Source organism: Heliconius melpomene, chromosome 11 (genome assembly GCF_056956725.1).
Source record: "Heliconius melpomene rosina isolate 202511_hmr_F chromosome 11, ASM5695672v1, whole genome shotgun sequence".
NCBI classification, from domain to species: domain Eukaryota; kingdom Metazoa; phylum Arthropoda; class Insecta; order Lepidoptera; family Nymphalidae; genus Heliconius; species Heliconius melpomene.
In genome coordinates this window covers 61,948-80,058 of record NC_140399.1, presented here as the reverse complement: position 1 = coordinate 80,058, position 18,111 = coordinate 61,948, and the positions used below count along the sequence as shown (strand labels likewise).

Sequence of the window (18,111 nt, the reverse complement as noted above, 5' to 3'; positions counted from 1 at the left end):
GCTCAGTTTGAGCGATTTTGCTTTATCTAATCGCTCGAAGATAAAGCGTTGCGGCTCCCGCGTGTCTGCGGGCGCCACTCGCCGGCTCCTGCCTCCTGCCTCCTGCCTCCTGCCTCCTGCCTGCTTACCTGATACGTCGTTCTGTGTCGTAGCCTCCACGAACCAGCCTGTGCGCCGGAGCAACGACGGGTAGGGAGAGCAGTTTAAAATGATCATGGTTCATGAGATCAACAACGCGTCAAGAGTGGAAACATACTTTCATAATCGACAGAACCTAACGGCTATTAAATAAATATATGTTCATTCGTATTTTTTAAAATGTTTAATGTACTAAGTACACAACAATAGAATCTGATATCCGTTAGGATTTTATGTGAAGTAAACCAAACCAAACCATTCCAAGTTTCCAATTAGAAAACGATTAGATATTATCGTAAATAAGTAAGTACAGTAGTCGGGAGCCGCAGCCGTAGCCGGCGCGCGGTGGGACTTACCGAAATGGTACTCAGTCTTGGTGGCCGCCATGGCCGGCGGAGGCGGTTCTGGTGGTGGTGGTGCAGCAGGGGGCTGGGGGCGTGCAGGTGAGCAGTGGCAGGTTGGCACATGCCGCGGTGCTTAGCGAGCACGTCTGGCACTCGGCACGGTGCGCGCGCGGCGGAGGACGGCGCGCGAGTCCGGCGCCCGCGGCCGTCCTCCGCCGCCGCGTGACGTACGCGCGCCGCCAGCGACACCCTCGCCGCGCGCACCTCGATCCAACATCATCACTACTTACTTGTAAAGCAGAAAAACTTAAATCCGACCTGAATATAAGAAATGAATACCTGACACGCAATACCTTCAGAGTATTGCGTGTTGAGAAGCGGAACTCAACTCCGCGGTTTTGCCTTGTTACCAGAGCGCTGAAATATATAATATTAAATATTTAATATCCTCGTGTGGAAATCGAATCCACAACCTGTTGCGTTTATGCTTGTGGTGGGTTGATTAATTATTATATACAATTTGTGTGTTGTTCCACATGCTCTACTATTATATAATGGGGTGCAACTGTAAACGCGGCGGCTGTGGTTCCATTCCCACTCGGGAACATGAAATATATCTACTCTCTATTATTCTTCTTCTATAATTCCCATGTTTCGCTGCCGTATAACAGAGTCCAAGGTACCCAAGCTAAGTAAGCTGATAGCTCCATCTGTGAATATCCTTATACAAAGTTGTTTATATTATTTATTTATGTATTATAAGTTGCACATACGCCAAGCAAGTCTAAGACGCTTGGCCTGCCGCATTCAATCACCTCTATATTTCATTACCCGTGAGGTAACTCTGTCTACGTCCGTTGCTAATCTGAACTACACCTCTTGGATTTTAATAGTTCCTTTAGGCTCTGTTTCCTGACTTAGAAGTCGGAAGAAGGAAGGGTTATGTTTTTCGCGCGTATGTGGGACGCCATTGGACTTTCGAATACCATAATATGGATATCAAATTCAAGAGCTCAATAAGAGAATTTAATAAAGATATATCATGCTTATCATTAGCTTAAATTAATCTGTTAATGCAAATAAACTATTGGGCTTGTTTACCTATATTGTTTATAGTTTTGTGCACTCGGGTTTTTGTTTTTTTAATATTTTTTTATTTTACTTTATGTTCTGTGTTTAAGAAAATCAATTATTGAAGTGAAAAATATAACAAAAAGTTTTTTTTTTTAAAAAATCATTAATATTTCGTATTTCTCTAAAAAGGGAAAAATACCCTGTTTGCTCTTCGTAAGGAGAGTAGGTACTGGAGACAACGCCGGCACTGGGGATCGAAGCCATAACCAACCGCGTTTACAGACACACACTTGTGCCCCTGCACAAGCGTGGGACTGTCAACACGACTACTTGTGGGTTCGATGTCCACTAGGGGAAATTAAATATGAAATATTTTCACTTCTTCGCTCTGGTGTCGAGGCAAAGTGCAGCGTTTAGTTCCGCCATTCAATACGTAATGCCTCCAGAAATTGGCGGAAAACGGAGAAAGGAGTGTCTCGACACTACGTCCGCTCACACTTCCCTCTGTGTGCGGGATACAGCGTGAAGCTAAACAAAACATAAAATAAATGCTAGTGAGGCCGTCGTGGCGCAGTGGCTCAGCGTCTGACGTGACCCGCAACGCTCGGGACATTGAACTATCCTCCTACTACTAACCTCTGGCAACCAGACATCATCATCATCATCATCATCATCATCTACATCTACATCATCGCGCCATCATGTTACGCCACTCAACACGCATTTACTCTGAAAAGAAATAACAATATTTGAATTTGAAATGTCTTAACATTAGATTCTCTTTGCCTACAGTGGCAGTGCCTACGGGCACGCGGGAACTGTCCCGCTTGCAGGCCGGGCACTCACACTCACTCACACTGGTGAAGCTGACCTTCAATTCACGTTATAGATTTATTTTTAAATTTTCAATTCACTTGTTATTTGAATTTTATATAAATAAAAATAAAATCAATGCTTTGACCGCTATTTGGTGTGAAGTAGGAGGAAGTATTGTTAGTGAAACACAATAACATTCCCTGCTTTTATTATCGTGTTCCAGTTGAGAGTACAGTGACTGCAAGTGCAAGTGCAAGTGCAAGTACTGCTTTCTAACCTCGCTCACAACAAATGAAGCCAGGAGTGATATACCCCTCGGTCTCGGTGCTCGTCCCCAATTACTATGGGAGTAATACGCTGACAGTACTGTAAATAATGCTATATAACAATGTCATGAAATGAAATATTTATTTATATTTTCATGTCTTCGCTTCGCTCTGGACCAAGGTCTAGGAGCTGATATATATACTAGAGCATCGTCCAACCGGTTAGTTTATACGGCAGCCAAGGTTGTCCATATCAGAAGCTTCACGTCACGAAAATGAAGATACTGAGGTCGATTTACGGTGTCACGCGGTCTGACCGCATACGTAACACATTCATTCGAGGCAGTCTTGGGATCCGTGTCCCAGTGGATAAGCTCCAAGAGTGTCTCCTGAGAAAGTATAGCCATTTTGCGCGCCGACCTAGGAACTATGTCGGATGGAAGTGCCTTGCTATGTCTGTCCCCGGAGTTAGACCACCCGGACGCACAAGCGGTGGTTGTATGTCGTGATGCAGGACATGAGAGCCAAAGGTCTAACCACCAAGGACAGGACGATGATGGCAATACAAGTTTAAGTGACAAAAGGAAGCAATGGCGGTTTATTGCTAATTTAAACTGGCGCGAGTTATTGTAAGACATTCTTCCGCTTCGCGACCAAACTTTGAGAGTTGGGCCATACTTTTTCGAAAAGTTTCATAATCAGTGCTTCATTTCCGGTTTCATCAATAAACATCAATATACTCATAGATAAGATATCGTCTACAACACTACGAGTAATTGTTCTAGGCAGCTAGCTGGTACCTAGACGTAGCTAGGTTTGGGTTCTATAGTTTACTTTGTTTGTATTTCTGTGACTTTTCCCCCACGCGTCATAAATGTGCTTTAGAAGTGAAGTATCCGTAACTGACTTGCGTTTGCTTGCATATCGCAATAAGGACGTAGATAACGTCGCGCTATCATCAGCGCCATCTATGAATAATATGTATGTGACATTAAAGTTTCGGATTCATATTGGGATATAAAGATAACATTTGTAAACAATATGCGATTTCTCGGCCTGTGCTGGACAAACGCGACTAAACTTACCATTTATTTCTTTGGAGGAAGTTTATTTAATATGTGTGTAATTTGGATTACTACCATAGTTTCATGATCTATATGAGCTTTCCCGTGACTACTAGCGCCATCTAACTCTTTCATTTGAGCATCCTCGCTGCGTCATCAAAGAAAACCATTGGGTTAAGAAAAATAGATGGAGCTTATTTTTTACTTATTTATAAACTATAATTTAGTAAATTATAGTTTATAAATAAGTAAAAAATATTTTTAGAGTATATAGATAATAATTTTTAGAGAAAAAAACCTCAATAATTTCAAATCAGCTGTATTTATGAAATGGTTATAAATCCGATAGATTTCTTTTGACCCTTTATAATGTCAATGTGAAATAATTATACACTTGTCATATTTCGTGTTCAATAGTACTACAAAAACATTATAATGAAATAATAATTAAGTAATTTCTATCGTTTCTCAAATTACTTTTAATAAATGTAAATATGTGAATGATCATCTATTTAGCGACATCTGTGTTCAGCACGAGGCACCTCTAGTTACGTTGCAATACGACGTGGTTCTGGTCAGTTCACGGCTGCGAAGGATACAGTAGAGAGTCACTCACAAGTTTCTTGAAAATAGTATCTGTTTAAATATTTGTAATTCTGTTTGTTTGGCAATGTCTGTATCTGTAAGTAACGCATGTGATGTGGAGGCGCCCGAGCACCCCGAGGCGGTGGTGGTGCGCGCGATGCGGCGCGAGGACGCGGCCGCCGTGCACCGCATGATACACGTGAGTTCGAGACGCTTGTCACCACTTGTCACCACTTGTCACCACTTGTCACTTTGACGTACTTGCTCTACATGCAGATAACAAATATGTGATAATAACAAATATAGGTTTCTTTTTTGTTTTAAAGTAAGCGGATTGTTATTAAAAATGTCTTATGACATTTTAATATGTTTGTTTGTTTATCATGATTTACATTTAAAATATTGTTTAAAAATAAAAAAAAAATGTAATATTTATGTGTAGGATCTTGCAGCGTTTGAAGGAATGCCTGATGGCCCAAAGCTCAGCGTCCAAGGCAAGTCTTGTTTTTCATATTATAAAAACCAGTAAATGTATCAACACATGAACACGTATGCATTAGATATGAAATAATTATTTAAATAACTTATTACCTCTTCACAATATTTAAAACTGTTTTTAGTAATTGTTTTACGCACTTCTATATATGCAATTCAAGTTTCGTAAAATCAAATATAATGCTTTATTGTCAAACGATATATTTTGTAATAGTAGTAAAAAGTAATGATTATATGTGGTAATCTTACGAATTTCACACAGATATCATAGACGATGGCTTCAACAGCTCTCCCTCGTGGTTTTTCGGTCTGGTGGCGGAGCAGGGCGGGCGGCTGGTCGCGTACGCGCTGTGCAACCGCGCTTACTCGAGCTGGACGCGGCACGCCTTCTACGTCGAGGACCTGTACGTGGAGCCCGACGCGCGCCGGCACGGGATTGCTCGCAAGCTGATGCAGGAGCTTTGTAAGGTAGAGCAGCTCGACTTGTATCATGTTACTAGTATGTTACACGACAACCGAAGGTAGGTTTAGTATTACAAATATATTTATAAGCTTAAAATATATATCTTTTTATTGCTTTTGACGGGTATCGAGAGGAACAGTATGAGAATAGATAAACCTACACGCTTACACACATACTTAGCCATTGTTGTTTAGTCAAAACTGGCTAACTGTAAGCGATGGTTGTTTAGAAATGTGATATCCAATATTGTTATATTTCTGTTTATGATAACTTTATTATTATACATCTAAGTGAAATATAAATAGAGAAATTAGTGTCTAACAGCTTTATATATTACGTACAGCACTTTGAAAATTTAATTTTTAGATGGCTTTAGAAGCAGGCGTCCACCGCATAGACTGGCACGTGTTGGAGAGCAACGCCGCGGCGCTCCGCTTCTACGTGCGCCTCGGCGTGCGCGACCTCCGCGCCTCGGAGCGCCGCGCCGCCCTGCGCCTCGACCGGCCGCGCATCGAGGCCGTCGCCGGCGGGGCCCTGCTGCCTGCAGCCTGCCTGCCCCCGAGCAGGGAAACGAGCGATTAGAACCCATACTCTGTTACCACTTATCACCTACAAAGCAAAATGGTGTTTTTCGTAAATAAGAAATAATATTAATTGGTTATAATATTTTACGGTGTAATACAGTACAGGTGCAATCACATAGTTGGTTTAAATTAAAAAAAATACAAAATCAATTCCAACTACGTTGACGTACGTTTGGTTTTTTGGTGGGTTTTTTGAGTTTAAACAACATTCTATATTTTATTAATCTTTGTAGATTTGGATTTTTTATATACAAATATTATGTTGTATTTTTGTTTTAATAAACCCCTTTTTATATTTATCATACCCATATGTATATTTTAAAAAATATTTTTTGTAAATGTTTTCTCTTATTGACTTTGGGATCCACGTTAAGACAGTCTATACTCGTACAGCAAGGGACCGCGCGCCGGCCGCGCAGCCGCGCCGCCCCAGTGGGCGCCCGCCGCGCGACGCTGCCGGCCGCCTCCAGCCCGACCGCGGGCGCTGTCGCTGTCGCCTCCAGCTAACACGCTAACTTGTCTTTCCTGCTGTTTGCGCCTCGATAATGCTACTTTCAATGTTGAGAGCCGCCAAGTGGATAAAACACTCTATCTCTCTTATTATGTCGGAAGTAAATGTGTGAACTCATTTATAACGTGTTGCACGACCTACTTTTCTATTCGAACTTATTGACTGGTAAATAACTCCATATTTATCTATAAGACGTAGAAACTGCAGCGCTTTTGAAATGATAGTAAATACGCATGTAACGTACAAAAATAGAGGCTACACTAGAAGATAACGTAAAAAAGATTTAAAGTTAGCATCGCATCACACTTTCAATTTGAAAACAAATATGTTGTAATAGGAACAGTTAAGTAGACTAACGTTATTACGCAAATAAACAATATTTACACATCATACAAACAATAATAATAAATTATAAAAGATGCACGTCTTGTTAGTTTGCATTAGTATATCAATATTTCCAATATATCATAAATATACATTATGTAATTGTAAGTAGCATTAATAAATACTTAACCAAATAGGGACGCTGCGGAACTGCAAAGTAATTGTTAAGTTTTGATATATTCGTATATCCGTAGGGCACCGGTCAGTTATCGATCGGCTTATTCACGGAACAAGAGGCAACTGTTTGATCTGACGCGGCGAGGCGGCGAGGCGGTGAGCGGTCAGGCGAGTGAGCGGTGCGGCGGAGCATGTCGGCGGTCACGTGACCGCGCGCCATGCGGGCCCGGCCTCCGCCCCCGCGCCTGCAGGCCGCCGCCGCTCTGCTGGCAGTCACCCTTCTGGCCCTCACCGCTCGAGCCGTGCCCCTGCAGCCCATCGGCGACTCCACCACGCCGCTTCTGCTCGTAGCGCACTCCGGCTGTGACACAAAGGACCCATCGCTTTATTCTGAAACTCAATGGAAGCAATATACTTCTATTCAGATACCGAAACTATCTCGCCCCTATCGCTTACTCAATTACGAAGGTAAATACGGTATTTTAAAAATTATTTTTTTGGAGACGATTTATACCTAACTAGCACTTCAATGTATGATTGTAGATACTTGTGGAATTAATCGAACAACTGCTGTGATTCGTAACGCCCTAAGCGTACTAGAAGCCGGTGGTGGTGTGGTGGCAAATGGGAGACCCAGCACTTTAATCTGTAACGGCATCGCGACGGCGGCGCGCGCGCTGCGCCGCCCGCATCCTGCGGGGTGCGAGGCCGCGCGCGCGCGCAGCGCTATTGTTGCGGAGATAGCCAACATCCTTGCATGGCGGAATGCACTGCTGCTGTCGACCCCGGACGACAGCGAGTGTAGCGCGGCCCTACTGAAGGTGGAGCACGCGCTGGCAGTCGCTGGCGTACTTGTGAGATATATGACTTTAGCCTCAACTATCTCTAGTTTCCATCCGCAAGGTAAATCCTACTACAAGAACATATTTTACCAATATTTTATTTTTTTATTAACATAAAATCATGTTTGTACTCTTTTCAGTCATCATAGTTTGTGATTTGTCTATTGCTGTGCGTAAAATAGCGCAAAATTTAAACCGAGCTGAAATATTGCTTTTAAAATTTACTAAAACACAGGAACTTAAAACTTTGCATTTAAACAATATGTCTGAAACTACTACGCCACTTGTTGATTTACAAGATAAATTACAATCGACAACAGTCTCAGAGTTACCAGAGTTCATATCCGACTATTTTCAATATAGAAACAATTTAATTAAAGCGACTATGTCCATAGAAGATCGTGCAAAAGAGTCCCACAAAGTCAACAACACTTTACAAAAAATGTTTCCATTAAAGTCAACAGTGAACCTGAATCAAATTGCAAATAAACATGAGATGCGCAATGACGCACAAGGTAGCAAACGAGACTTCCAGCACAACAACACAGGTGAAGCTGACGAGCTGTACATTGATGTGGCGCCTTTGGAGCTGGCGCTAACTAGTCGTATATTTATGCTAAGTGATGATATTTTCAAAACTCCGTCGTCTCCCCGTGACTTATACGCTGACTTAGTTAAATCTGCGTCATTATACATAAAAGCCGAATCCACAAGAGTCGATATTTTTCATAGCAATTATTTTCTATTCAAAATTGACGAAATAAATAGAACCCTAAAATGGAGACGCATGGCTACCTTCATGACTTCTTCAACGCGGTTGTTAGACAAATCTGAAGAATGGGCGACCACAGTAACTATTGACACACCTGGTGAGTTAGAATTAAAACTATGGGGTGCGACCCACGTAATGGAGAACACTGACGATGCTGAAGCTGTATACAGTGTTCAGGTGGTGCAACTAGCTGTCGTTGTATTGTGTGCGGCGTGTGTAATGTGTGCGACGGTCGTAATAGGAGCAACATTTGTTAAACGTGCCGCTAACCGGCATACCCCTCGAAGACCGCGTGCTGTCCCTGTTCTCGCTGCTGCTGAATTCCAATTTCCAGCAGATGATCGTCGCAGAGTAGGCGAAGGAATGGAGACTATGATTTCTTTGCTTCAACAACTCCATGAATTTGCTGGACCAGAACCAGAGCGGCCAGACTTACTGAAACGGCCGGAGCCACTTGGCCAATCTGCGCCATCTTCTACGTGTAGCGTCACGCGTTTAGCACCCGACAATCGCACCAGGTACAAGGTATGATTTAAATAATAGTTATTTATTTACTACTAATTTTCAACGCAATTGGAACTTAATATTGTACGCTTTGTTTAGGGCGACCCCGTCCAAATGAAATACTTACCAGCTGCAGCACTCGAGCTACGTCGGAAAACTATCGACATATTGTTAGTGATGCAAAGTCTTCGCCACGAAAATCTAAACCCGTTCATAGGTAAATACATTAGATATGGTTGATGACTCAGATATATACTCGTAGATACTCAATAGAGTTTTATGACAATGTAACTTCTGTGCTTTATATAGGTTGCTTAACAGAAGTTCGACCCGCATTAGTGTTTGAAGCATGTGGCCGTGGCTCTCTAGAAGACGTCCTCGTAGCTGACGACATACGACTTGACTGGACGTTCCGGCTCTCCCTGCTGACTGACTTAGTTCGCGGCATGCGCTACCTGCACGCGTCGCCCGTGCGCGTGCACGCCCGGCTCTCGTCGCGCAACTGCGTCGTCGACTCTCGTTGGGTGTTGCGTATTACGGACTACGGCCTTCCTGCGTTTGCTTCGGCTCAAGCACTGCCTTATCCACCTCGAGCTGCACGCGGTAATTATGTGCACTTTAGTTTTAATTAAGTTATAAGTTCCTAGTTAGCATTCACTTCACCATGTGAACACCATCAAATGGAATGTGCTCCATAGAAAATCCGCAGCTTTAATTTAAAAAGCTTAACTTCAGCACGTAGGTATGGAATGTTTATGTTTATTGTTAATACGCTTATTTGTATAACGAAACATGCCAAATTGCGTATCTAGAGAGAACGAAATTAAGACCTTGATTGATTATTATTGTTTAAATTATTTTCTTGTAAATAGGTACGTAAATGTCAAAAACGTGATAATTATACACAAAACGGCAGGTACTATGTGTGAGAGTGTCACAGTGAAGACAGATGTGCTCAGCTGGTTCTGGATAGGTACCTACGTCGAGATAATGAGTCGAATGAACGGTAAAAGAGATTTAAAAAACAAGTGTGAGTAGCAAGAGTAAGAAAAGCAAAGGGGAGACTCCAGTCAACCTCCTAGAACACAGTATCGTATCAGATATTACTAAAGGAAGGTTACGTAAAGAGCATTTCGGTCCCTGAGGGCAAGATTGCTAATTTTCCTAAATTTACGATGTGGATATTTAAATTTAAACTTTGTCTAACGCGATCGGGGAAACAAAAATATTTAGTAACGGTTGTCAACTAATTATTACATGTTTAGATTTACTGTGGACCGCACCTGAAATCCTTCGCGAGACAAGTTCTTCGACAGTTCCAGGAGGCACGCAACCGGGAGATGTATATTCATTTGCTATTATAATGCAAGAAGTGATCGTGCGCGGTGAACCATACTGTATGCTTTCTCTTACACCTGAAGGTATGGTTATCTTAGCTTCACGCTCTATTCCGCACATGGCATGGTGCCTACCATACACTAGTGTTAAGACACTTCCGTTCCCCAGTTTCTGCCGAATTCTGGAGAATTTGCATGTTAAGTGAGAATATGAAAATATTCCCTCAAGTGGGAACCAAATCCACAACCTGTTGCGTTTACAGTCGCAGGCGAGTGCCCCTGCGCCACGACTGGCCTCAAAGTATATACTGTAGGTATAATAGGTACTTTAAATAAGGGCTTATTACTAGTATTGTGCTAGCATTGGTATTGGTGCGTCACATTCTGAAGACAAACCAAATTTAGAGTTTTCGTAATGTCTAGACCACATTTGACTTCCATACAACATGTTTGTAGAAATTTTGGATAAATTATCACACCCGCCACCTCTAATACGGCCGTCCGTCTCCATGGGCGCGGCGCCGCCGGAGGCTGTCAGCGTGATGCGACAGTGCTGGAGTGAGCAGCCTGACTTAAGGCCTGATTTTAATCGTCTCTATGAGGTCTTCCGTCACATGCATCGTGGGCGGTATGTACTACGTTGTAGCAAATGTGAATACTTTCCTAAATTGCGATTGTCTCTCTAAATCAATATCAGCATTTCTACTTTATATACATACATTTACTATGTTGTTTACCTTTCATACAAGAATCATATTTTACAGAAAAGTTAATATTGTCGATTCCATGTTCGAAATGTTAGAAAAATATAGCAATAATTTAGAAGAATTAATTAAGGAACGAACTGAACAGCTCGACATGGAGAAGAAAAAAACGGAACAATTATTAAACAGAATGTTACCAAGGTAAGAATATATTATTTATGAAGAAACTAAATGATATTCATGTTTTGAATAATAAGTTAACAAGTAGGTAACTATATTAGAATATGGTAGATGTTCTTGTAACCGCAGGTCAGTAGCCGAACGTTTAATGATGGGCCTTCGTGTGGAGCCAGAAGAGTTCGAAGAAGTATCGATCTACTTCAGCGACATCGTCGGGTTCACCTCGCTGGCCGCGCGCTCCACGCCCGTGCAAGTTGTGGACCTGCTCAATGATCTATATACCACTTTTGATGCAGCGATTGAACAATATCGAGTTTACAAGGTAATTTCATTAGTTTTATAAGTATTTATGTCCATTATACAAGATGAACTCGGTATCTTACTATGATTAACATACCATATGTATACAAAGGTGGAAACGATTGGCGACGCTTATATGGTAGTGGGCGGTTTGCCAATCCGTTGTTCCGACCATGCTGAGAATATTGCCACCATGGCGCTACATCTCCTGCACCTCGCTGGACGGTTCCGCATCCGACATCTGCCCGCGACCCCCCTGCACCTGCGCATAGGCCTGCACACAGGCGCCTGCTGCGCCGGAGTGGTGGGCCTCACCATGCCGCGCTACTGCCTGTTCGGCGACACCGTCAACACCGCCTCTCGTATGGAGTCTACTGGTATGAACATTTCATATTATTATAATAATCCCTTAGTTATTTTTAATTATTATCCATTGTAATAAGATATGCACATTGTTATATTTACTTCGGGTTTCCTACACTATTGGAATTGCATCCTTAATTTTGATCAGGAGTATAATGGGCGCAGGGGCAGCGTGGCGCATCCAGGTATCGGGGGCGACGGCGGAGCGACTCATCGCCGCCGGGGGGTACCGCCTGCGCTCGCGCGGGCTCACGCAGGTCAAGGGCAAGGGGGCCATGCACACCTACTGGCTACTGGGGAAAGACGGTTTTGACAAATATCTACCGACACCACCGCCTCTGGAGTAATTATTTGTTATTACACTACTTTCTATATTAAACTACTTTACAATTATCTTAAAATAGCTATATTATGCAAACGTGTAATATCAACTTACTTCGATAGATCGGAAGAAGTATTATTTGAAGCAGAAGCAGAAGACGATCTTGACTCGAGTGAGTCAACAACTGGAAACAACGCACGTTCCGTATCTGCTACTCAATCCGTCGAAAGGCAACGTTCTGACCCATCGCCGTCTGTTGACAAATTTGGTATATTATTAAAAGTGTTTAGGTATCTTCATTTGTCAGTAAATATACTTTAAGTAACTTTATATATATCCGAGTATTGTATGTTGCAGCTTGGCAACGATCCGGAGCTGCTTCCGCTGAGAGTAGTCCTCCACCCCCAAGTTTACCACGTTGTCGATATTTACGTTCCTCGGTATCAACTGTCGCCGGTATCCTTGATACACCAAGACTATCGGACCGGTAAGACCGCAATTAATAATTAGGCCCACTCAGAATTTAAAGTTAAGAAAAGTTTTATATGTAAACTTTTTAATACAAAAAGATGGAGCACATCAGGAGCGCGCATCCTGCGCCGGCAGTGGTCCCTGGAGCGCGGCGACGTGCTGGCGGCGGCGGCCGCGGGGCCCCCAGCGGAGCCCCCGCCTGCGCCGGCGGAGGAGCCCCTGGCGCTGCGGGCGCCGCCCACGCGGCCTCCCCTGGCGCGGTACCGCATGCGGCGAGACTTCTCTATGCAAGATGTTTCTGATCGATAATTTACGTAAAGTCGGTTAATATCTTCTAGCCCTGTCCCTGACAATAATTTTCACAGTCGAGTCCTCACTCTCGACCAATATTGTTTTTTTCTTTTGTAGATATTATTATAAATGTCGTTGTGATCACGTAGTATAAATACATAGAATTAATTTATATCTATAAATATTTTTATTACGAGAAGTCTTCGATTTAAAAGTCCCTTTATCTTGAATATTACGTATTTTTTAATATTTTCAGTACAAATAAATCTTTAATCTTGGTAGTTGTTTTGTTTAGTAACGATCCTGATTACCTCATCCTAGCTATGTCGCATACTTAGTAGTGTCCGACTGAAACAAGGTATACAGTATAATTAAAGATAATATGAAACAGTCGATAGCGTTGGTATCGATATATTGTTACCCTATATTGTTATCTGTTGTTATAAAATTCAAAGGTACTTTTATGTAATTTATTTTTATAAATAGTTAAAAGTTTTTGTGTCAGACAAATGTCAATTGTCAATTTGGCAATTCTATCAATTTTATATATTATTTTAATTGCCTGTTGATGCAGTGCTCATTGCATCATCAGAATGCGAGTTGCAGGCGTTGGTCACCACTCTCAAAGAAGGATATGAAAATAATGGTCTACGTCTAAATGCGAGTACGACAAAGGTTCTGGTATTTGAAAGAAATGAGGAGAGGACGTAATGCAATGTCAGTGTGAATGGTAAGATATAGGAACAAATGAATGAGTGGTATATTTGAGAAGTATGTTCAGTAGAGATGGTAGATACGAGAAGGATGTGGAAAAGTATATTGCTGCCTGTAACAGAGTTAACGGAGCCTTAGCTGCATTGATGAGACGGCGAAACGTCAGTACAGCTGCGCGTTTCACCGTACACAATGCAGTGTTGGTAATGACGTTGTTATACGGCAGCGAAACGTGGGTATTACAGAAGAAGAATGAAAGAAAGATTAATGCCGTGAAGATGCGATCCATTCGCAGGATATGCGGAATCAGCGTAGCTGATCGAATTCGCAATGAAGAGATACACAGAATGGTAGGTACTAGCGAGGATGTCACAGTGAGAATAAAGAAGAAGGTGCTCTGGCAAGTCGAATGAATGAGTAATGAAAGAATGGGAAAAAAGATTTATGATGGAAAAGTAAGTGGTAAGAGTAGGGGGAGACCTCGGTTGACCGCCGAAAACACAGTATCAAAGATACTGGAGGAAGGTCACGTAAAAAGCATGAAGATCTCCCGGAGGGCATGTATGAAGAGGTTGATGACAGTGGACGAGGCGAAAGAGGTATGTTAACCGTTTGACGCTGTGTTAAGGTTTAAGAAACTTTATTATCGAAAAAGACACAATGTCACTTATGCAATAACATAATTTAACTTAATATCTATTATAATATAAGTCAGGCATCGTCGTTACTTTAATATTAGTGCGTATAACAACTTAACAACAATATCTTAGGATTTACCATCAAGACAATAGTCATTTAATCTATTTCAGACAATAGTAAAGTAAAGATAAAAGTAATAATTTACGTTAGTCGGTATAATTTAATAGCTGTTACTAAAAAGTTAATACATAAAATATTTTTTTTTTAGCTAGTCTGTAAAGTTAAAGAATAAATAAACAAATAAAAATACAAAATACTAAATATACTGTAACAGTGTTTATACATAGCAACGTTACAATATATTAATTATCCAAAAATAAAAGGTATACAAATAAATATCACAATAACTACACGTCTCACTTCCTAGTTTTAAGGTAAATAATTTATTTATTAAAAGTTAAAGGTTAGCCAAAATTTAGCTTATTTAAATCTACATTTTGTTTAGTAAATATCCAGATAATTTTTTTTTGAATGTATGGAATGAAGTAATATTTTTAATATGTGAGGGTATTTCGTTATACAGCCGCGCCCCGTGAGTAGTTACGATAGTTTTGCCGTAGTTCGTGCGGTGTTTAACGAGGAAGGACGAGGAAGCTAGCGCGCCGGCTACTGCGCTCGGTGACTTATCTTGTTTTAGTGAACGTAAGATTAGTATGGATCGTCCCATTAAAATATTTTTGAATAAAATTGCAAATGCTGTATATACAGGGTGTCCCAGGAGACAACGATAAAACGAAAACAGGTGATAGACCAAGTCGTGACAGTTATGAGAAAAATATAAAAAAAAATCTGTGTCATGTATTTTTCATATTATATTGATTTAAAAAAATGTCGGAAAAACCGACACCCTGTGATGATAAATGTTTCACAGATTTAATAGCTTTAGTACTTATACCGTCCACACCAACACTACAATTTGAGTCAAGTCTGCTAATAATATCTAAGATTTCTTTTTCAGTACATGGCTCAAATGATGATATAGTACTTGATGAAAACGTGGTTCTCGGCACAGTATGATGATAGTTGTCGTGGTAATGTTTAGGGATTTGGTTAGCCAGTTGTGGCCCAATATTCGCAAAATATTCGTTAAGCATTTGACATATAATATTTGGATCTGTCTCCAACTGAGTATTAACTTCCAGCTTAGAGGGAAAACTATTTTGTGCAAATTTGTTATTAGCTAAGGTATTAACTAATTTCCACGTCTTCTTTGGTTTGGTACTGCATTTAATAAACTCTTTGAAGTGATACCGATCTCTTGTTTCTTGAATTAATTTAGATACATATTGTCTTTTCTTGATAAAATCAACTTCTAACGTATCGTCATTTGAATTTTGTTTGTATTTCGCCCATAAAATATTTCTTTCATTAATCTGAGTAATTACCTCTTTGTTAATCCAATCATCCCGCGGAGTATTTTGTATCTTTGTTTTTTGTACTTTGCTAGTATTTAGACATAGTTTTATTGCATTTTCTAGTTCTGTATAGTTGTCTTTGATTAATTTTGGCATGTATTCTTCCACTTTATTATAAAATTCTTTATAGTCTATAGCATCATATTGATAATATGTTTTTGGTGGTGGCTTTGTCTTATTTATTTCCACATAGATTTGCTTATGGTCGGATAGTGAAGAGTTAATTATTATCATATTAAAAGTATCTTCCATTAGATTAGTGCTTACATGATCTATTATTGATTTTCTAGTATCGCAATCCCTTGTGCAGTGAGTATTTTTTATTTTATTAATAATTTTGTGTCCAGATCCTTTAAGCAATTCCTTATATTTTTTAGTTTTACTATCTTTCCTTAGAAAATCAATGTTGAAATCTCCAAATACTATTGCTCTACGTCTACGATACAATTGCGATTCATATTCTTCAAAGAAACTGTCGTTCGTGTTTCCAGGATTGTAAACAACTCCCAATTCCAGGCCATATTTTTCCAGTTTTATCCATAAAAAGTTATTTCCTCCAACGTATTTACTCTCTGATAAGCTATGCTTTAAGTCATTATGAATGTATGTGGACACTCCACCACCAAGTGAATCATTTCTTATATTATAGTAATGTGTGTAGTTAGGAAGTTGAAGTTGATGCGTTTGCGTCTCTGTAGTTATCCAAGTTTCTGTTAATAGTATGGCTTGTATAGTATTTGGAATTGCATGAATGATACATTTTAGCTCATCGAATTTACCCTTTTTTCGTATACTCCGAGTGTTTAGGTAGAGAAAGGTTAAGCGGGCTTTATTTACAGGAAAGTCTTGATAGGTATTTAGTACTGAGTATGTGTTAAAGTTAGATTCGTTCGCAAAAGTGACAGTGTTTAGTTTTTTTTTGTGAGGCGTTTATTATTGTTGGTGTTCCGTTTCTATATTTTATAGTCAAACCAGTTTCTCCTTTCTCTTCGCGTCTTTTAAAATCTTCTTTAAGATTTTGGAGAAACTTCTTTTGTGTAGGAGTTTGATCCGAGTATATTTTAATGTGACTAGAGATCTTATCTTTATGCTGAAGTAACGTCTTGGCATGCTCTTGCTTGTCAAAACATACCTTGAGCATGCGGGCTTTTTTGGGGTTATATTTACCAACTCTGAAAATGCTTACTGGTTTAGGAACGTCTATGCCAACGGAGGCGATGATATCTAAAACATCAATAGTAATGGATTCATTTAGTTTTGTCATAGTAATTTTCATTTCGTTTTGTTCCGAGCGCATGGCGGTGGTGGATAAACTCTTTCTTTTTTAAATTTCATTGATCTGAGCAATAGCGCCGTCCACTTTCTCCCTCATACCATTTATACTCTGCTCGGTAGTATTTTTCAAGTCGGTAATTTGCGATTTTATATCTGAAATATTTTCTTGAACATTTTTCAACATTTGTTCGTTTGAGCTGACATATTTTTCTAGTAATGAGCCAATGCGGGTCATCTCTGATCGCATATTTGTAAGCTCGTTAGTACATTGACAATCATTGGTCCATTTGCGTTTACCGCGTTGAGTCACATTCGAAGGCATATCCATACTAGGATCGCTTAGCTTGGAAAGATCCGGTTGCGATCCACCGACACCTATCGGAGTGTGCATTTTTTTAGGAGGCGTCTTTAATACAATACTCATATTGACTTGTGTGCGTACACTTGCGGCACTTGCGGCACTTGCGGCACTTGCGGCACTTGCGGCACTTGCGGCAGCGGTGCTCCTTTCGCGGGGGTGAAGGCTGGTTGCGGGCGCAGTGTGAAGCAGCGCGTGAGTCCTGCACAGGATCGTAACGGCTTTATTCACAGAACAATTATGCACTCAAAATAGAAACTTATTGGAAATATCACTGGGTTGATTATTAAACAACAATCATTTGTAAATTTATTAGTAACGCAATACGGCGATACGTCCACTCGGTACGACTGACGACGACGTGTTCTCTCCGACTACTCCGTTAGGGGTAAAGCGTGAAGTTAAGTATGTAAGTAACTTTTCTAGGAATCAGCACATTAGTTTTTTACGATATTTACTTTAAGCTACCATGCTAAAATGACTGTTAAACAATTTTATTTCTCCAAATTTTACATAGAAAAATTTAAACCAAATATCTTAAAAACGTTTTGTCCTCCTTCATTCAATATAAAGTAAGTGATATTTCAACTAGTAAAATGGGCTCTCAAATTAACATCTGAATTTGAAATAACTTTTGTTCAAAAAAGACAAGAATTAATATATATTAGAGATTTATATTAGAGATAAGTTATCCATTGTACACATTCTTTCTGTTGTAATAAG

At 40.4% G+C, this 18,111-nt stretch overlaps 3 protein-coding genes across 4 annotated transcripts in view; 2 read left to right on the top strand and 1 right to left on the bottom strand.

The window, feature by feature from the left end:
- The window catches only part of LOC146534218 (transcription factor BCFI-like), a 35,448-nt gene extending 34,764 nt beyond the window's left edge, over nucleotides 1-684 (bottom strand). The window contains exon 1 of the mRNA XM_085192422.1: nucleotides 495-684. Within this exon, the coding sequence (XP_085048548.1) occupies nucleotides 495-525 (31 nt within the window). The 5' untranslated portion in view covers nucleotides 526-684. The remainder of the gene's footprint in view (nucleotides 1-494) is intronic.
- A 3,410-nt stretch (nucleotides 685-4,094) lies between these two features.
- Nucleotides 4,095-6,096, top strand: LOC146534217 (thialysine N-epsilon-acetyltransferase-like). The gene is made up of 4 exons (XM_085192804.1): nucleotides 4,095-4,486; nucleotides 4,730-4,781; nucleotides 5,045-5,250; nucleotides 5,612-6,096. Exons 1-4 carry the CDS (start codon nucleotides 4,373-4,375, stop codon nucleotides 5,825-5,827), a joined length of 588 nt encoding a protein of 195 aa, XP_085048930.1. The 5' UTR covers nucleotides 4,095-4,372; the 3' UTR covers nucleotides 5,828-6,096.
- Nucleotides 6,097-6,240: 144 nt separating this feature from the next.
- On the top strand, nucleotides 6,241-13,208 carry LOC146534216 (uncharacterized). 2 transcript variants are annotated; one of them, XM_085192801.1, is made up of 15 exons: nucleotides 6,241-6,505; nucleotides 6,919-7,309; nucleotides 7,385-7,744; nucleotides 7,824-8,980; nucleotides 9,059-9,176; nucleotides 9,269-9,562; nucleotides 10,225-10,380; nucleotides 10,753-10,924; nucleotides 11,061-11,201; nucleotides 11,310-11,502; nucleotides 11,593-11,857; nucleotides 12,009-12,186; nucleotides 12,288-12,433; nucleotides 12,523-12,652; nucleotides 12,735-13,208. In XM_085192801.1, the coding sequence occupies exons 2-15, from the start codon at nucleotides 7,060-7,062 to the stop codon at nucleotides 12,943-12,945; spliced, it is 3,771 nt and encodes a 1,256-aa protein (XP_085048927.1). In that variant the 5' UTR covers nucleotides 6,241-6,505; nucleotides 6,919-7,059; the 3' UTR covers nucleotides 12,946-13,208. The 2 variants fall into 2 exon arrangements, with proteins under 2 accessions (XP_085048927.1, XP_085048928.1); XM_085192802.1 differs by lacking the exons at nucleotides 12,288-12,433; nucleotides 12,523-12,652; nucleotides 12,735-13,208 and having other exon boundaries at nucleotides 11,992-12,132.
- Nucleotides 13,209-18,111: the final 4,903 nt, after the last annotated feature.

What these genes read in the sequence shown, in the direction of transcription:
- LOC146534217 (XM_085192804.1), top strand. Translation starts at nt 4,373, where the DNA reads ATGTCTGTATCTGTAAGTAACGCATGTGATGTGGAGGCGCCCGAGCAC. An exon ending in CCGTGCACCGCATGATACAC is followed by an intron (nt 4,487 to 4,729) that starts GTGAGTTCGAGA and finishes ATTTATGTGTAG; the next exon opens with GATCTTGCAGCGTTTGAAGG. An exon ending in TGATGCAGGAGCTTTGTAAG is followed by an intron (nt 5,251 to 5,611) that starts GTAGAGCAGCTC and finishes TTTAATTTTTAG; the next exon opens with ATGGCTTTAGAAGCAGGCGT.
- LOC146534216 (XM_085192801.1), top strand. Translation starts at nt 7,060, where the DNA reads ATGCGGGCCCGGCCTCCGCCCCCGCGCCTGCAGGCCGCCGCCGCTCTG. An exon ending in AACAATATCGAGTTTACAAG is followed by an intron (nt 11,503 to 11,592) that starts GTAATTTCATTA and finishes ATGTATACAAAG; the next exon opens with GTGGAAACGATTGGCGACGC. An exon ending in GCCGTCTGTTGACAAATTTG is followed by an intron (nt 12,434 to 12,522) that starts GTATATTATTAA and finishes TGTATGTTGCAG; the next exon opens with CTTGGCAACGATCCGGAGCT.